Raw genomic sequence first — 19,688 nt, 5'->3', positions numbered from 1 at the left:
TACAGGGTAAAGGGCTGGGCTGAAGTTGGCTGCTTATTGCTGACCGACCACGGCTAGGTTCTCAATGCTAAGCCAGTCACGTCATTTTTAAGGCGAATAATGATTTACTTGAGGGTTGTGAGCCAGATGTATTTTAAACGTGCTGTGCATATGGTTTTATTAAAAAAAACTGTGAATTGTAAATCCAACGAAGAGTAAGAATGTTTTGTAATTTCAAAACTCCGACCTCCCATATGCAGTTCACAATCATCGTTAAATAGAGTGTAATCACACATTGTATTCCTCAGACAGGTTCAGAGAATCAATATGCCGGGACTTTGGAGAGTTAACCATTCATTATCGGTTTTAATTTTAAATTCACTCATCAAATTACCAAGGTCCACGTCACCTCTAAAACCAATTTTTTGGTTTACATTGACAGGGTGGTGGAACCTCTCATCATGATCTAACCCCAAAACCTGCACATCGTATGCATGTTCACAACCCCTCAGCTCCAAGCTAATGCCAGTGGAAGCACACATTGTTACTTTTTCCTCTAGATCAATCCTCAGAGAATGCACTACAGTTTGGTAAAGGTTACTTTAGCCTCACTGTGGCTGAAGTCGACTGAGTAAAACTCGTCAGCTACCCCTCTTCTGGTAATTTGCCAGAAGGGAGTAGGATGCTGCTGGTATTTTTTCTGGAAAGTCCCGTTCAATACGAGTAGAACGAGGTGCTACAGATGATGGTAGCATCTAGCTCTCCAAAGATGTTTTGGTTTTAATTTGGCTGATCTTATAAACTATATAATGAAATGTATTTAGCCGTTCACATACTGTGTGATTGTTCCCCCATTATGAGAACCCTCTGTATGTGGGTGTACTGGTTCAGGTGCAGGGTGATGAGTTTATTGTTATTTACTGTGGTGCTCTTTCGCCCTCGTCCTGTCTTCTTCCTTTCTTTTTGTTCTATCACACTCTCATTCTCTTTCTCCAGCTCCTTCCTCCCCAAAGCTAGATAAATCCCACCTGCCTGGCTAGCACCCACATCAACAGCATAAAGGCTCTGCTAAGTCTGGTGTGATCAGACTAGAGGAGTTTAGATCCAACCATGAACCCCCCCACCCCCCTCAGTCTAGAGATCAAGTGGCTGAACAGTTTAGGACGTGTGCAGTACATCACCTTTACTGTAGCAGACTTCTCAGTCTTGTGGTGCTTGATCAGTTGTGAAGGTAGTTATAAAACAGAGGACTTGGCACAGGGAATTCTGATCTGGCCTCTGTTGCTGCTGTATCTTTTTTCCTTTTTCCATTTTTTTTTCCTTCTGCGTCACAACCCCATATGTTATCTGTGGCCTGACCACTACTCCTTTAGGGGTGTAATGATACACTAATGTTATGGTACCTATCACGATAAGCAGGTCATGGTACGATATGGATTACGATATACAGGTCCTGATATGATATGGATCACACTATGCAGGTCATGATACGATGTGGATCGCAATATGCAGGTCATGATACGATGTGGATCGCAATATGCAGGTCATGATACGATGTGGATCGCAATATGCAGGTCATGATACGATGTGGATCACGATATGCAGGTCCTGATAAGATATGGCTCACGATATACAGGTCCTGATAAGATATGGCTCACGATACAGGAGATGGTCCTGATGGGCTACTTGTATGACACATAATAACATCAAATGATCAATTAAAGATGGGCTATTAAGTTAAAAGACAATAATGAAATGAGATGGGGAGAGTATTTATTCGTACCGACTGTAAAATACACTTGTTCTTCATTCAGGAACAATTTGGTGAGCTTCACTGTTGTGTTTTTGGTCTTGTATCACGATACACACGATACCTACTTGTATGGTGTACCAGAACTGTCATGATTTGTCGATATGTGATGAGTCCTTACACCCCTATCCTCCTGCCACTGGCGATTCTCTCTCTCTTTCATCACTGGTTATTTTTTCATGTTCTTTTGAAGAAATTGTGGTGTCTTTGGGGCTGACCACTCTTCAGAAGCACCAGGCCAGGATGGTCTAGTCAAGCATTGGGAGGGGGTGGGGCACAAACTTTCTTAGTGACATTAGGCATCGTGACTGAGGATCTGTGAGTTCTTACAATTGTGAAATTGTTAAAATAATATAAAATATATACATACATAAACACAGTAATACCCCAGTACATTGTTGGAAGAGAACATTTCTGTTTGTGTTGCGGTCCCGCTGTAACGATCTCACAGCCTCCAGGGTACTCCAGCCCCCAGTTTGGGAGGCGCTTGTCTAGAGGTTGAAGTGGGAGCCAGGACGCAGTGTGGTGTACTGTACTGCAGTGGTTCGAGCTGTGTGATTTGACATACTGAGCGCCATGACCCTGTTCTCTTCTTGTTTTCTGTACAGTATTGGCGTGCTCCTATCTAGTAAGTGTACAGGTTTATTGGTGGAAATTAGTAATATTTTGTGTATTTGCACGTCTTTGTGATGTTGCACTCTCGACCTTGTTCCAGTGTATTCTAGCTGTAGACTCTTGATAGTGTTATCAACTCCAGTGGAACATGGTCACACCCAGGGACCTTCACATTGAAGGGCACCAACTGTTCAAGCAACAACATCATGCAGCTTGGATTTGATACACTTGCTGGGAATTTCTTCAAGATGTCCCGTTAACTAGTTGTTTTAAAAGTAGGAGGAAAATGTTGCAGTGATGGAAATAACACAGCAGTTTCATCCATTACAAGTTTTACTACAAGCTTGATTAGCCACAGGATACAGGTAACAAGCTCAGGTGTGTCTTATTAAACTCCTAGTAAAACCAGGAATGGATCAAACTGCTATGAGTCTTACAGTAATTCCATCACTGCATTGCCTGAAACTTGCTGCCTTGGCATTTACTGTAGACCAGCTCTGTCAGAAAAGTTCTCCCTGAGATATGATTAACACACACACACACACACAGTCCCCTGTACATTCTTTTCAGCAGCCTACAGTACCACAGATTTTTTATTTTTATTTAAGACAATATGCTCTTGACTGTCCCAAATATGTATTTATTTATTCTGTTCTTTTAAGGTCCTTTGAAAGGGTTCAGTAGAATCGCGTTCCTGGCCGACGCACAGACAGTTACTTGGAGAGTCTCTTACACAATGTCCAGAGGAATGATGTGAAATGACAAGTGGAAGCACTGTTTTTAATTCACTTTCTTCAATAAGATGATGCTGATTCTAGTCTTAGTTTTTTGTTTCAAAATTGTTTTCACCTTGTCGGCAACCAGCGGAGCATTCCTATGAACAGCAGACTGTCCTAGCCCTGTACTGTACATAATGGGCGAGCTGGAAAGGTAATCTGTTCAAGGAGTGTGTAATCAGTAGTGGCTGTTGTGTGCTGTGATGAGAGCAGGTGGCTTGGTTTGTCTGTTTCAGGGCAGTATTGTTCTGGTATAGTAGGTATTGTAGTTTACAATACTGAAAGTTAAGCATCAGCGTGTCAGGTAATACGGTCTTACCTTGGTGGTACAGTACTTACAAGTTATACCCCAGTTCGTGAGATACTGTAACACCAAACTTTCCACCTAACTGCTGGCCCTGTCCTGTGTTACACTTGATGTTATCATACCTATTGAGCTCTTGTGATAACATTGCTTTGGTTGGAAGACTTTCTTATAAGGTATTAAATATGGCCTTGGATTAGCCAAGTGTTTATTATGGAATATTTTTAGCTTAAGTATGTTTGTTCTGTGATGAAGTGTGTGCTTTCATGCAAGGAGGGGGAACAGAAAATCTACTTTTATTATCAATGGTGCTTATTTAATGTAATGAAAAGCATATTTAGAGAGAATCTAAATCTACATTTAGTTTTATTTCTTGCTCTGCATGCATATTTTTTCAATAATTTATGTTTTCTTAGTGTCTGTCGGCAGAATTCCAGACGGCGTCTCTGATATGCTCCAGGTCTGTTGACTGAGTTCTGTCTGCTTCAGCTGCAATGATCAGAAGGTCATTCAAGTGATCTTGTGTCATGGGGTTCTCAGACTATTTGTTAAAAAACTTTAGAGCTGAAAAGCTTCTCTCATTACTGCAAGACTTTCACAGGAAGTGTCAGGGTGATCTGGTATAGCTTTGCAATGTGGCTGTATGCATCCAGCACGTTAGCCTTGCACAGGTGGATGTGACCCTCCTCCTAGGAGTTTGTATTCCTGCTCTACCATCTGTGGGTCTGCATCTCCTCTATACTGTAGTAGCTGTAAGCTGCAACAGTCTGCAGGTTTTTGTAAGGCTGCCTACAGGTATGTGTTTTATCAGTGGCAATGCTGCAGGGTCACAACTCTGTCACACTTTCTGTACGTAGATCCAGAGTTGCAAAGCAGAATTCAATGCAAATGTTATCCTTTTTTTTTCAGTATTAGTTAATTTTCACATATTACAAATAAAGTACACAAATCCATCACGTACATAAGAGCACATATAGAAATATTATAGTAATTATATCTGTACAATTATAATTACAGTAATCCATCTCGTATCCACCCTAACCGTTTATCCACCATGATCAAGCTCTTCAGCAACGTTCGTTTATTATTGAACAGAGAAGATTAGCTCAGAGACTGTAGCTCCCACCAAAGTTTTCGTACACTGTTGTATGTGCTCCATGTGCTGCCATTGCTGGTAGTGTCACGTGAGCTGTTTGTATAAATTCTGTTCACCTGCGGGGGGCATATCAGCAAGCTCCCTAATAAAACCTGAATCTCAAAACAAGAATTGTGTGAGTATAGTAATTGTTACAGCTGTGTATAATGGGATTCCTTTATCCGACTTTTCACATATCCGCCCTTACTCGGGTCCCACCGCAGTCGGATGCGCGATGGATTCCATGGATTACTGTACATTTGTTTCGGAGATGTCCATTTCTGTACCCAAAACTCTATTAAAAAAACTCTCATCAAGGTAGTTGCACTGTGCGCTTAAATTTGCTAGATCTGTCCACTCCAGAAATAATCACAGTCTCCAAATTGCATAGACGAGAAACATCTCGAGGGGCACTCATTAGATATTACCTCCTGTATCCAATTACCTGTTTTGGGTGGATGTTCCTGGTCCAGTCTTTTTCATATTTTTCTTGGTTCCTGAAACACTACTTGTATTTTTCAAGCGAGCTGTTCAGTTTCAATCTGAAATGTTTAACCTGATCTTAGAGTAAAAAGCGGGGTTCCAAAAAATATAACATTATACGTTCCCACGTGTTGCTACTACCGTTTAAATAGTGCACCTGTAATTTATTTTCATTGTTAACATCCTGACAACTTTTTACACTTATAACTCACATCATGAATCGTTATTACTGTGTCACATGTTTGACAGTGTGGGCACTAATCCTTAAACCATCAGTGTACTAGAGCAGACATTTTGAAAAGAGCTTTGTAGAGACGTTAGTTTTATAAGTGTAAAGTTTTATAAGTGTAAAAAGTTGAGGATGTTAACAGTGAAAAGAGAAATTCCAGGTGCATTATTTAAACAGTTGGAGCAGCATGTAGGGATGTGTAACGCTGTATTTTTTGGAACCCCTCTACTTACTCTTTAAAGTCTGCATGTCCACAGATGTTGAGGCCACATCTGTCACTGAAAGAATTCTGCTGAATCCTAGCAAAATTGTATCTATCAAATGCTCGATCGGTCTGAATTTGTCATAGTGTTTGTATAACTGATTCAGTGGTGGAAATAAAGGTCTGCAGCTGTCTGTTCTGCTTGACCATTTAGTTACACTCATCAATTTCACGAAGTTTTAGCAAAGCAGGAGTCGCTGGCTTTCACATTATTCTTATACTGCAATAAACAGGCCATGTCTCTTGGCAGAATTTGTGATTAATGTGAACAGCTGTTTAGTGACTCCAAAAAAAGTTACGACAGAGTTATCTTGCAGCGTGTGTCAACAAGATGATTTAATCTGTGTGCATAGCAGTGCACAAAATGTGCTTTATCCCTTGACTTGCAGATTATTGACTAATAACTTCTGTATGCTCCTGACTGTTGCACAACCATCGTATCCTTGGCCCGTTGCATTGCAGACGCTGAGTCCATGGTGCTCCAGAGTCTCATAAGATAACTTGCCAGAAGGGCACCGGTTATCATTTTTGCCTGAATTACTGTACATCATTCATGTAATTCAATTGAGAAGTGCTCTTGTGTGGCACAATCAGGAGTTGTGTCTAAGCAAACTGAATGAATGTTTTTTTTATTTTTTTATTTATGCTTTAACTGGACTTTGGACCCAAATTGGTCAAATACTAACGGCATTCAGTTACAGATAGCTTGCATTTAGTCTCCTGAATAAACTAGCAGTCTGGTAGTAGTACCACGTGTTTAGTGTTTTATACAAACTAAAACTCTGCCATGTCCGTTAAATATATACCAAAACAAACTCGACTCCTACGCCTTTGGCATTCTAGGAAATGCAATGCAGAAACATCTGCCAGTACCAGCTTTCCATCTGCAGTACTAGTTCACTTGCTGTATGGAAATCTGCACGTCTCAAACATTTCAAATTTAATAACAAGAACCTTGCTAAATTCAACTCTGTGTGCAAGAGGGGTATATTATTACAGCAGTAAGTAAATGTACCCTGGTATTTCATTAGTTTTAACACTGTATTTTTGCACTTTTACCATGCTTTTCCATTGGTTATGCCATAGCTTAACCAGGCTTGCCTTTAATATGCTTTCTCATACCTCTCTGTCCTTTACTATGCCTTACCATGCTTTCACTGTGCTTTTGTACACCTTGCTATGCTTTTACTGTGATAAAGTTTATAAGGGTTCTCAAACTCAATTTGTACAAAGTATGAAACAATTTCAATTAAAATGAAGTGCTCTTCCCATACAGCAAATTAAACCAGAGTGTCAATTACAAAACTAATATCTCCTGTTTCTCACGAGGCTCTCGATAGCGATGACACTGACACAAGACTTGCTTAAAGATTTTTAACAGTACAACAAGCACGTTTATACACAGACCTACAACAACCATGAGCGGTCAATGTGACTGGCGTATTGAAAACAACATCAATATTTTAATGAAAGGACAAACAATGCAATGTAAGTCATAGTTTTATTCACGAACATCATATAAAGCATCTACACACCTGAAACATTGTAAATAAACAGACATTTGAACAAAAATGTCTTTTTATACAGACCTCAAAAAACAGTAAAAAAATTAAATAAACAAATATTTGAAAATAAATTTGTGTATATACAGGTATAGCATATAAACAAAACTGTACAACTGAAATGATGTACACTGAACAAAAATATAAACGCAACATGCAACAATTTCAAAGATTTTACTGAGTTACAGTTCATATAAGGAAATCAGTCAATTGAAATAAATTCATTAGGCCCTAATCTATGGATTTCACATGACTGGGAATACAGATATGCATCTGTTGGTCACAGATACCTTAAAAAAAAAAAAAAAAAAAAAAAAAAAAAAAGGTAGGGGCGTGGATCAGAAAACCAGTCAGTATCTGGTGTGACCACCATTTGTCTCATGCAGCGCGACACGTCTCCTTTGCATAGAGTTGATCAGGCTGTTGATTGTGACCTGTGGAATGTTGTACCACTCCTCTTCAATGGCTGTGCGAAGTTGCTGGATATTGTCGGACCTGAAACACGCTGTTGTACACGAATATCCAGAGCATCCCAAACATGCTCAATGGGTGACATGTCTGGTGAGTATGCAGGCTATGGAAGAACTGGGACATTTTCAGCTTCCAGGAATTGTGTACAGATCCTTGCGACATGGGGCCGTGCATTATCATGCTGAAACATGAGGTGATGGCGGCGGATGAATGGCACGACAATGGGCCTCAGGATCTCATCACGGTATCTCTGCATTCAAATTGCCATTGATAAAATGCAATTGTGTTCGTTGTCCGTAGCTTATGCCTGCCCATACCATAACCCCACCGCCACCATGGGGCACTCTGTTCACAACGTTGACATCAGCAAACCGCTCACCCACACAATGCCATACATGCTGTCTGCCATCTGCCCGGTACAGTGGAAACCGGGATTCATCCATGAAGAGCACACTTCTCCAGCGTGCCAGTGGCCATCGAAGGTGAGCATTTGCCCACTGAAGTCAGTTACGACGCCGAACTGCAGTCAGGTCAAGACCCTGGTGAGGACGACGAGCACGCAGATGAGCTTCCCTGAGATGGTTTCTGACAGTTTGTGCAGAAATTCTTCGGTTGTGCAAACCCACAGTTTCATCAGCTGTCCGGGTGGCTGGTCTCGGACGATCCCGCAGGTGAAGAAGCCGGATGTGGAGGTCCCGGGCTGGCATGGTTACACATGGTCTGCGGTTGTGAGGCCGGTTGGAGTGTACTGCCAAATTCTCTAAAACGACGTTGGAGGCAGCTTATGGTAGAGAAATGAACATTCAGTTCTCTGGCAACCGCTCTGGTGGACATTCCTGCAGTCAGCATGCCAATTGCACGCTCCCTCAAAACTTGAGACATCTGTGGCATTGTGTTGTGTGACAAAACTGCACATTTTAGAGTGGCCTTTTATTGTCCCCAGCACAAGGTGCACCTGTGTAATGATCATGCTGTTTAATCAGCTTCTTGATATATCACACCTGTCAGGTGGATGGATTATCTTGGCAAAGGAGAAATGCTCACTAACAGGGATGTAAACAAATTTGTGCACAAAATATGAGAGAAATAAGCTTTTTGTGTGTATGGAAAATTTCTGGGATCTTTTATTTCGGCTCATGAAACATGGGACCAACACTTTACATGTTGCGTTTATATTTTTGTTCAGTGTAAATAAGTATGAACATTATTTTTAAATAAATGGGTTTGTATTGCCTACGTAACAAAGCTCGTATACGCAACCAAAGCTATGCATTTATACACAGGTCTACTAGAATTGAAACGACATGAATAAATAAAGATGAACAGAATGAACTTCATTTACAATTGTTTACACTTATCACAGCTGTCAACAGTAACCCAGGGTTCTGGCACCAGATGCTCTACGGGCACATACCAGTGCAGTGAAAGCTTCTAATTCCTCCAAGGCATTGACCAGGAATCATCTTGTGGGTGGGCTTCTGCTTCAGTGCAGCATGCACTGAATGTGATCTCATCAATGTTATGTTTTGCATATGCCGTGGGCCCTGGAACTTCCCTCAAAATATTATGTTCACCCCTTCTACCTGCAGCTTCAACACCAGGATCTATAGTGTTCCAAACAGTCTTGATTGCCAGGTGATGCTGGCTATACCGCTGGAGAAGCGGCTGCCTCAGATGAAGAAGCGGGTGGATCAGGTGCAGGGGCTGATGCAGGTGAAGTGGCTGGCATCTCTGTAGGAGCTTCTTTTTCCACAGGATTTCTTGCGTCCTCTTTGCACACTCGGTCCAGGCACTTCGCTGGCATCCTCCTCGCTGTCACTGCTGCTGAAAGGTTTATCTTCGCAAAGCCAGATTCGTCATTAGCCATCTATTCTGCATCAGTAAGTCCAAACACTGCTTTGCTGTCATGAGTCTTCCGTGATCCAATTTCAGTGTGTATTGGGATAACAATTAATTTCTTAGAAAAACGAGTAACTTATATAGTAACAAGAGTGCCGGGTGCTGTGAGCTGTCAAGGCTGATTGATGGGCTATCAGGAGGCTCATTGGTTTAGAGGATTACTTCATTTATCGTCATGTATTTAAATGTGCAGACCCTCCCGCAGTGTGTCAGCAATGCATGTGCTGCACTGCACTCACAGTCTTTATTGAAATAGAGATCCGTTTGCATTGTGTGCTATTTTTTGCTCTGCAGTGTGCCGGTCTATCGCATTCAAGTCCAGAGAACAGTAACCCAATGCATTTCCAATGCTGATTCCTCTTCTAGTGCACTCTGTGGATGGTGTTTCAAGTAGAGTAATACACCACATCTGCTGCAGTTTGTCCAGGAGACCTCAAGGAAACAAACTGTTATTACTGCTGCTCTGGGCTTTTAAAACAATGTGCTGTAGTCTGAACACTACGTGAATCTGAGCTAATTGGCTGTTTGGCATACCGTTCTAAACTATATGTCGTGACTGCAGTTCGTGTGTTTTAATAAACAGGCATTTCCAAGTTGCTGGCTACTTTCCTACCGTGTCCCCTGAGTGGAGTCTGACCTACCCGCTGGACATCCTTATTTTATTGAGGTGACGCAGTAGCAAGTGGACAGAGTTCAGCGCTCAAACAAGGCTGTCGGCCAAAACTCTCGGTGTGTGACTGCGGTCTAGAAGGTGAATCTGAGGGTCTATGTGAACATAGTCTGTTGAAATGTGCGAGTCCTCTAATGCTTCCAGGTGCAATGCAGTGTATCAGGCTTAAGGCATGTGTGCACACATGCATCAAGCCGCTGCTTATCTCACTGAAACTAAAAGCAGACGGGATACAAAGATTGCAGCTGCAACAGTAAATCTCCCGACCATCTATTGTACCTGTTTTTAAAATTTTACGTGTTTAATTTTAAAAAGCTCTAACCAGGTATAACTTAAAGCTCTGGGAAGTTTATCGGAGGATCAAAATGTAATTTAGAGGTGTGATCGATGCCCTGAGACCCAGAATTCAAAGTAAAGTGTCTATAAATGCAGCTTGGGGAGTAGTGCGGTCCCTCCACCAAATCAACTTCCACTGACAACCAAAAATACAACTGCTGCTCAAGACTGTGTGTGCAGTAAAAATGAGAGAAAGAATCTCAAACATCTGATGAAATCACTTTGCTAGAATATACTGTAGGCCTGTTCCCCATACACAAGGTATAAGATGACACTTCACAGCTACCACTGTTGACTTCAGTACTGTTGAATCTGAGATAATTAAACCATCTCATTTACAAAACTGTCCTGGGGGAAAATGATTAAAACCCTCGATACAGTCACCTTAATATACCTGTTGTGCCTGACTACAGTTAATCCACAGTCCCAAGGCCAGTAAACAGCACAGGTTATTTAGAGCAGTGTATTTGATGCCAGTGAATGGAGATCCAGCCCTGAACATCCTCAGAGGAGAGAGGTTTAATGTAGCCCTGAGGGAGCAGACTGTACTGTAGTTGTTATAATCTGACCAGTTCCAACACATTTTTTAAATGAACTAGCAAAGGACTGGGTGCATTCTTGAATCCCAGTCCCTCAGCTCTAACATGTAGACCCAATTCCCTCCCAGTTGTCAGAGTTCACCACTAGACCACACTGCCTCCTGCCCCCAGTCCTAACCTTTCCCCTAGTCTACACCCCACAGATACACTGACAGAGGCACTGCTATATTTAGCTTGGTGGAATTGGCACAGAGGGAGAGTTTGTAGCCTCTGTGCTCCAGCCCTCTATACACCACGGGTATTAAAATGAATCAAGTTTCATCTCCCCACCACCCTGCCCACAGCCACGCAGATTTTCCTTTTTAAATTGCTTTTTTCCCCTGACCCCCACCTCCAACATCTCAAATACTGTGTAGTCAGATGTTGAAGACACATTTTTTCTGGCCTGTAAACCATAGCCCAAATATTGTATGAGATTTACTTGATGTGAAGTGGACTGAGCAGTATACTGTAAAATGTGGTCACTGCGTCCTGCCCTCTCTTTGTAGTGTTTTTTTTGTTTGTTTGCTCTTTCACCCACTCTCTCGTTCCCCCTCCCTGCAGATCTCTCATTAGCTCGTCTTTGTTGCAGCTTCATCTTTCCTTTTTTATTTAATCACTTGTGCTCCTTTCTTCTGTTTCCCTCCCTGTGTTTTTCACACTTGTCCTTCACCTTCCCTTCATCTGTTCTCATACAGTCTCTCTGTCTGTCCTTCCTCTCTCACAAACACCACTCTCTTGCCCTGTCCCTCCCCCTTCCTCGCTCATCTGACTGGCTGTATCCACAGTTTGCCTTAGTTTAACCCTCGTTGGTTCTTGCTGTGTGCTGTAAATCTAAGCTGATCCAGTCTGCCATACTAAAAGCCCTTGCACGGTTATTTATTTTTAATTCTAAAATCTTTGTACTGTATAAGTGAAGAATGCATTGTATTTATACAGCACTGCTCTATGTGTTTACTGCTTATCAAGGATGTGTAATAACCAATGCAGTGAAGATTGCCTTTACCATTTTAAGACGTACATTTTAACTGCAGTCTGCCTGCAGCCTATGGAGGCAGTGTTGTTGTTTTTTTTTTTGCTATAATACTAATAGCAATCCTAATGAAGTGTTTGTGGAAGACTCTCTTACATGCTGGCCAGGTGGTGTGCAGTCAGCATCCAGGCACAGCATTTGTTTTTCTTGTACACAGGAAGAAGTCCGTCTGCAGGTCTGTCTGTATTGCAGATAATCTTGCAAATGACATGCTAAACAAGCAGCAGCAGTCAAAGTGTTGCACAAGTGCAGTTCCTCTGATCTGAGTTTTTTTCCTTCTAATTTGGTAAGGGTATGGACTTCCATCTTGAATCATGTGCTTTTCAAAGAGATCAGGTGAGATCTCAAGTGAGTCAGTCTGCGGTACAAGAATAGAACATCGGCACAGGCACAGACACACGCTGGCCTGGCTCATAGCACTTTTCTGCATTGCATCTCTCACCCCTTACGGAACCATGGGATAGTAGAGTCATTCCCTAAAAAGGCCAGCACACTCCTCTCTCTCTCTCTCTTTTTCTCTCATTTAGTACATGCTCCCCCGCTCCCCTCTTTCCTGTGCTCTCTGCTGTTAGAATGCAGGGCTATAGGGTTGCAGGGACTGGCTGTACAGGGCAGGCAGTGAGTCAGTACTTCATGAGCTGGGACAGAGCTCAGCCACACGCACATACACACACACTCGCACACACACACACACACACACACACACACAGAATCTCCCCCAGAGCCCCAGTCAGTTTAAACCTCACTTCGAGTACATTGGTGACAAGTAATTGTTATTGATTGTCTGTTTCAGTTAGTGTTGGGATGATAATGGGATTTTAGTATCATGATTATCATCTAAGAATTATCACGATAGCTGCTTTTATCGTGATAATTTATTTTTGAAGCTTTAAAATTGCAGCAGCAGTGCTTTATTTTGAACACACTTTTTTGAATCCGCTTCACCAAGAATATTTGGGGGGGTATTCACGTGTAGGTTACAGCATGTCTGTCCGAGTGACTCGCTTCCATTTGTTCAGCCACTCATTGAATTGGTACGGACACTTGGTATGGACATTCTGCATTATATCAGTACTACTGTAGACTGCTGAAGGCTTTTCCACATACAGCAAGTGGAGGGTTTACTGACACATTAGCTTCCTCTTTGCTGTATTACAGGGTATATTTATGGAACTACTTGCTTGGTTTCATTGCTAATTGGGTTATATCTGAGTTATACAGCACACTTCTAGCAAATGTCAGTAAAGGAAAAAAAAAAAAGAAAAGTACTGAAAGCCTGTTTGTATCACCCAGGAGAAAAGCAGGGAGGCAGTGCTGAGAGTGGGCAATGTTTGAATACACTACATAAATGCTACAAGCGACTTCATATGATTAAAAAGAACATTCAGTGTCAGCTCAAATCATTTCAATTGTGTGGTGTCACCTGTGAGTGCCTGCTTGATGTTGATTCAAGGAGCAACCCAGAAGAGACAGGTGTGTCTACCCCTCCCAATGGAGAAGGATGAGAGAAGCTTGGCATGGAAAACCTCTCCTAAAGCCTCTTTCACAAGGTATGACAGCAGTGAAGCGGCATGCTGGGCTGTGTGGATTGCCTAAACCAGCATTATGCCGGCACAGAAACGCTATAGTGGGCGTGGATCAAATAGCAACGCCCCACGTGACTGCATGCAAGACATGACAATAAAAACACATCACCGTGTTGGCGTTCCCTTCCTCAAGTCGAGAGTTCACACCAGTATCCTTTATGTAAAGCAAATATGCACTGCATTTTCACTCTGCTGTTGTCTGAACAGCTGGACTTGTTTTAACAATACTGTATGGTCTGCAGTGTGTCTGAAGCACCTGCAATTTGGCACTTACCAGGTTGTTATATATAAATATAATTGAAGACTAAAGCAAACAAAACAGCCAAATCCACTTCTTTGGTGGAAGACTGTCATTCTTTTGGTTTTCCGTTGCCATGAGAACAATCTGTTGCCTGACAGGTTTGAAAGTTGGTCTGTCCTGATCCCTTTAGCTGTGTGAAAGGGTTCTGAAGTTATTGTGGAGCAGTTTTGTGCTGTGTGAACAGGGTTTGTAAGGATTGTTGAAGCGTCTCTGAGATGGCTCAGTGCGGGTCTTTGTGAATGTGGCTCTAGTGCACTCGTGCTGCTGCAGTATTTCTAAACTGAGCACTGTTGAGAATTCACTAGTTATGGATGATCCATATCTACAGCATCGCCACATCCTGTCTATGAGAAGAAACACTTTGTGGTACAATTCATGACTGACAGTTTAACTGGTTTGGCCTATTGTGTACTTTTTCTTCAGTGGATTAGCATTTTTGTTGGCCTTATTAGTCAATTATACACGTTTACAATCGACCCATTTAGTTAGCAAGGCTGTGAGAGCTGTCTCTGTTCTGTCTGAGATGAATTGCAAAGGTAATGATCGGGGTTGTATTGTGCTGCAGATGGTTGATATTAAACTGTATGGAAGTGTCCTTGGAGGCATAGTGGTGGTGAATTTCTGCAGTGAAACACAAACCCAGTTAACAGGGGATCTGCATGTTCAGCTGTGTGCTAATACATCCGGTTAGAAAACAGGCTTTAATTAGCAGAGCGCAAGCGGCCGGGAAGTGAAAACTGTCATCTTAAACCTCCTGATAAAACCAGGGAATTAGCAGTAGTTGAAGCAAACTTAGTTTTGCTGTCTTAACATAACATGTGAATTGAATTTCACATGTTTGCTTTAATAGGATCAGCTTAAAAGGGGAAAGATAATGTGAGAGAACTACAGAGCGCACTAACAGCTGGTTTGACAGACCCTGATCAGCACGAATCTTTGATTACTTTACATAAAGTAACATTGAGTAGTCCAGGATTAGTGCTAATCGGGTCTGTGGAACCAGCCATGAAAGTACAGGAGAGAGTGAAGTGGGTAAAGTAAAGTCTTACTCCTGTTTTTATTACTGTAACAGTTGTTTCCTGGGTAAATGATGGATTAACTCTTTCTTTCTCTCTGTGTTTCAGGCTCATATTAAGTTCCCGATGGACTATCCCTACTCCCCTCCCACCTTCAGGTTCCTCACTAAGATGTGGCACCCTAATATCTACGAGGTAAGAGCGTGCACTCAAGTGTCAGGGTAGTTTGTAGCTTCAAATGGGATTTAGTGTTTAATCCAAAAAGTGTTGAGATAGTGTGGCTTGGAGGTTGGTGTGCTACACTGTGTACTGAGGAAACAGCCTCCCAAAGCATGTATTTTCTTGCCTTTATCATTTCTTTTTACGTGCCAAAATACAAAATAGATGAAAGGATGAAGTACTACAGAATGCTTGGTGTGCGGTGGTTCAGGCTTTCCCCTCTTTTTTACCCTGGTCAGGGTTCAAATCCAGGTTCAAATGAAAAAGCAAAATGAGTTTGTCAGGCTCGGCTTGGCCCTCGGTTAACAGTTCACAACAAATACCTCAATATCGCCATTCTCCCGTAACTATGTAGTAGTAATACTAAGAGAAACAGATACATTTCTTTAACAAGCGTTTGACAAGAAGTATTCCCAATATCTTAACATTTCTTTTAGTATTACTACCGCTGACTGTCTAGCTCTCCTTTGCTAATGCTGTTCTGTATTCAAAACCCTTTGCTCCCAGTTAGTTATATTGTGACTGCACTCACTTTGCCTGCGTCTGTGTTCACCCACAGAATGGAGATGTGTGCATCTCGATCCTTCACCCCCCTGTGGACGACCCTCAGAGCGGAGAGCTGCCTTCCGAGAGGTGGAATCCCACCCAGAATGTCAGGTAATGCGGGGAGCCTCTTATTGAAACACCTTTGAGGGGGGCTATGCCGTCTAACTGCACAAATAGGTGCACAGGCTTCTTCTTGCTTCCCCTTTACTATAATGTTGCAATGAAAGTCATCATTGCTTAACTCTCAGCCCTGCCACAGTGTTTCTGGAGGTGCTGTTCCGTCTTGTTTTGTCCAATGTTTACTATAAAAGGATAAGCTGTCATTGCAGCTTGGCAGCTCAGTCCTTGTGTAAATATCTTGAGATCGTGTTAAGTTAGGGTAGGAGTCTGCACGTGACACATGGGGACATTACAGCACTAGAAAGGGAGGCAGTTAAATGCAGGGAATTGTGTGAACACAGAGCATGTTCTCAGTGTGTGTGTTTGTGTCTGCAGGACCATCTTGCTGAGTGTCATCTCCCTGCTTAATGAGCCCAACACCTTCTCTCCTGCCAATGTGGACGCCTCGGTCATGTTCCGCAAGTGGAGAGACAGCAAAGGGAAGGACAAGGAGTACGCTGAGATCATTAGGTACGTGGTCGTGCTTGCACAGGCACATTGTGAAGTGGAACACATACTCACACTTTTTCCTGTCTTACTCCTTCGTTATTTCACAATTCAGTAATTTATGAATTCGGTTCATTTGCAGTTAGGCCATCCCGACTATAAATTGTTATGTCCTACAGTCCTTCGCTTTATAAGGGCCATTCAACTTAACTGTTTTCAATATTTCACGAATTTCAGCACTGTAGGGAGCACTGTGCTTCAAAACCACTCTTAAGGCTGGCTTATACTCCATCACTCGACCGTCGTTAACGAGCAAAGTGACCGGCGATCATCGCTGTCGCGTTGCTCTGCAGTTTATAGGGTTGCCTGACAATCCGCCCTGCTTGAAAACAACAGTCGCTGAGAGTTCAAATCAACTGAACTTTGACCTTGTCGCTGACCTTGTTGCTAGATGGTAGAACTCGTGATAAAATGGTAGGTGATAAAATGGATGACAGGCTATTTATTGAGAAGCTGCTCCATATATGAATGTAGTAGAGAGAGCAGATTATAAAGATCAGCAGAAAAAAGAGAATGCTTGAGGATTTTACACTCACAGCAAATGAAAGGCTTCAAAGTTGTGTTTCTTTTGACCAGCACATAATGTCATCGCACTGTCACGTCTTAATATATGTTCAAATAATATTAAAGAACTGCAGTGTGGAACTATAGAACAATACGATTTCATTATAAATGGAATATAAGAAATAAATGAGCTTTGAAATCAAACAATATATCTAACCTAGCTGCCGACCTACCTACTGCATACAGTGTTTCTTTCTAGAATTCAGTCAATTAAAATAACAGAATGAGAGCTAGCCTGCATTGCAATACAGCGCAAATAAAATCCACGTGAGTTCATAATGAACCGGAACACCAGAGCTCAACATGGAACAAGCCCAGTGCGTCTTTCTTGTAATCTCTCTAGAACACACGCATTGTATAATACCAGATGGCAGAATGCATGTGCACATACCAGCGCCTGGAAGGAAATAAGACGCTCGTTGCATAGCATTGTGAGACCTTTTACGTTTCACCAGCTGCAGGCTCTTGATGAAGCAGAAAAGCTTCAGAACCTGAAACTGCTAGTCATATTTCCATCCATGTAGCTTGTAGCTCAGAAAAACAAATTTGTCAGTAGAGTTAATACACAAAGCCTTTTTATATAGTGAATCTAGTAGCTTTTCAGACCATAGAATAAATGTTTACTTTGTGTGGATAGCGCTTTGTGATGCTGTTCCACTATGAAAGGCGCTATATAAAATAATGATTGATAAATAGAGACTGTATAAATAGTTACAAACTGATATTGAAAGTTTTACAGTTCGGACAAAATGGGAGTAATATGACATTTAGTTTTTTTATTTACAAGTCAAGTTAAATTTAATTTAGCTCAATTAAATTACTGTAAAACAGTGAATGTTTGTTTTCTTGGACAAAGAAACTAGACAATAGGATGTGTTCCTATTTATTTATTTATTTATTTATTTATTGTTTGTGGTTAGGTATGTACATGTGTAGGAACACATTATTTAAAATGTCTCAGAGCCCTCAGCTAAATAGTATTTGTAGTCTTAAAAGTAAAAACTAACTGAAGTGCTTCATCTTCTGCTCAAATACTTCTCAGGTCAAGTGGAACTTCAGCGTCGCTGTGTGTTTATAGTGCGCCGATGGACGAGGGCAGTGTGCTGATCAGGCAATGATCGAGCGACAGCCGGTTGTCACTGGGTTTTTAGTTGAGTGACAGTCGAGCGATGGAGTATAAACCGGCCTTTAGATTGTAAGGTAACATTTAATAACAAAGTACACAAACATTTTGATTAGTGGCTTCATTATTGTACATTTAGTCCACAATTCTGTTGTTTCTAACTTAGGGTTAAACAGTCAAAGAACGTTTACTTCAAAGAACTGCTTATGCAATTGTTTACTCCACTCTAATTAGCCTGGTATGGTGGATTCAGCTTCTCTCGCGTGGAGTTTGAACACTGATCACTCGAGCTCTCTCTGAATGCTTTGCGTATGACCATTGCTTGAAAACCCAGTACTTTATGTTCTGTGTCTAACATACATGCATCGTCACAAAAACCTTGCCATTTAGCTTGATATTGATGCCTTGCCTACATATCAAGCAAACCACTTTCACAAGACCTGAATGAGCTTCTGACAGAGTGCTGTTGAAAACCCATTGATGAACAGTTGTGAACAGTTTCCCCAGAAAGAGATCTGAGGCAGTGGAAATGCAGCCCCCAATACAGTGGTGCTCCACTCTGGCCCTCGAGAGCTATTCCAGTCCTGGTCTTTATTCCAACAAGGTCCTAAATTAGGTAATTGGCTCTTAGCAGCTTCAGTTAACTACATTAGAACCTGCTTGGAGTAAACACCAGGACTGGATTCAATCTCGAGGGCCAGAGTTGAGTACTACTTCCCTAATATGACCCCCTCCTGTCCTCTCTGTTTGCCCGCCCCTTCAGGAAGCAGGTCCTGGCCACCAAGGCAGAGGCTGAGAAGGATGGCGTGAAGGTGCCCACCACGCTGGCAGAGTACTGCATCCAGACCAAAGTGCCTTCCCACGACAGCAGCTCAGACCTGCTGTACGACGACCTGTACGACGATGACATAGAGGAGGAAGAGGAGGAGGAGGACGGGGAGTGCGGGGGGGGTGCCGAGGCGGGTGACTGCTACGAGGACGACGACGACTCTGGGAACGAGGAGTCCTGACCTCCCCGCCCCCCGAAACAGCCTCCCCATCCATCCATCTGTCTGTCTCTCCGCCCGTCCAACGCACTCACATATACGCGCGCACACACACACACACACAAGCTGAAAAAGAGCAGGCAGTACAACAAGCAAACCATTCAAATGAACCCCCGCAGCTTGTAATCCAATCCCAGTTTATTAACAGACCCTCTTCACAGAGCTCTGGAGTGAGAGAATAGGGGATGCAAGGCAGCGGGGTGAAGTTAAAAAAATTAAGAAATTGAATTCAATAGCAGTTATTAATAACTAGTAACTTGCCCCCTCTGTGCTGTTTCCTGTTGTGCAGCTTTTACCAGTTGCTCCTTCTTTATGGACCTCTGATTTGAATTTTAAAAGAGAAACACACGCATCATTACTCTTCACCCATTACTGTATAGCTTGTGTGGTTCTTGACTCCCGAACAAAATGAAATTCTCTTGCAAACAGCCTGGTTTCTCTTTTTTTTTCTTTTTAAATGTTTTTGGTACAGTACAATT

The 19,688-nt window shown here is 42.1% G+C and overlaps 1 protein-coding gene across 1 annotated transcript in view; it reads left to right on the top strand.

Annotated features, from left to right (window-relative positions):
• The window catches only part of LOC121307161 (ubiquitin-conjugating enzyme E2 R2), a 33,384-nt gene extending 13,696 nt beyond the window's left edge, over positions 1–19,688 (top strand). Inside the window, exons 2-5 of the mRNA XM_041239300.1 lie at positions 15,154–15,240; positions 15,824–15,921; positions 16,306–16,440; positions 18,927–19,688. Of these exons, the coding sequence (XP_041095234.1) occupies positions 15,154–15,240; positions 15,824–15,921; positions 16,306–16,440; positions 18,927–19,173 (567 nt within the window). The 3' untranslated portion in view covers positions 19,174–19,688. The remainder of the gene's footprint in view (positions 1–15,153; positions 15,241–15,823; positions 15,922–16,305; positions 16,441–18,926) is intronic.

The sequence above is a fragment of the Polyodon spathula genome, chromosome 2 (genome assembly GCF_017654505.1).
Source record: "Polyodon spathula isolate WHYD16114869_AA chromosome 2, ASM1765450v1, whole genome shotgun sequence".
NCBI classification, from domain to species: domain Eukaryota; kingdom Metazoa; phylum Chordata; class Actinopteri; order Acipenseriformes; family Polyodontidae; genus Polyodon; species Polyodon spathula.
This window is presented reverse-complemented; position numbering and strand designations above follow the sequence as displayed.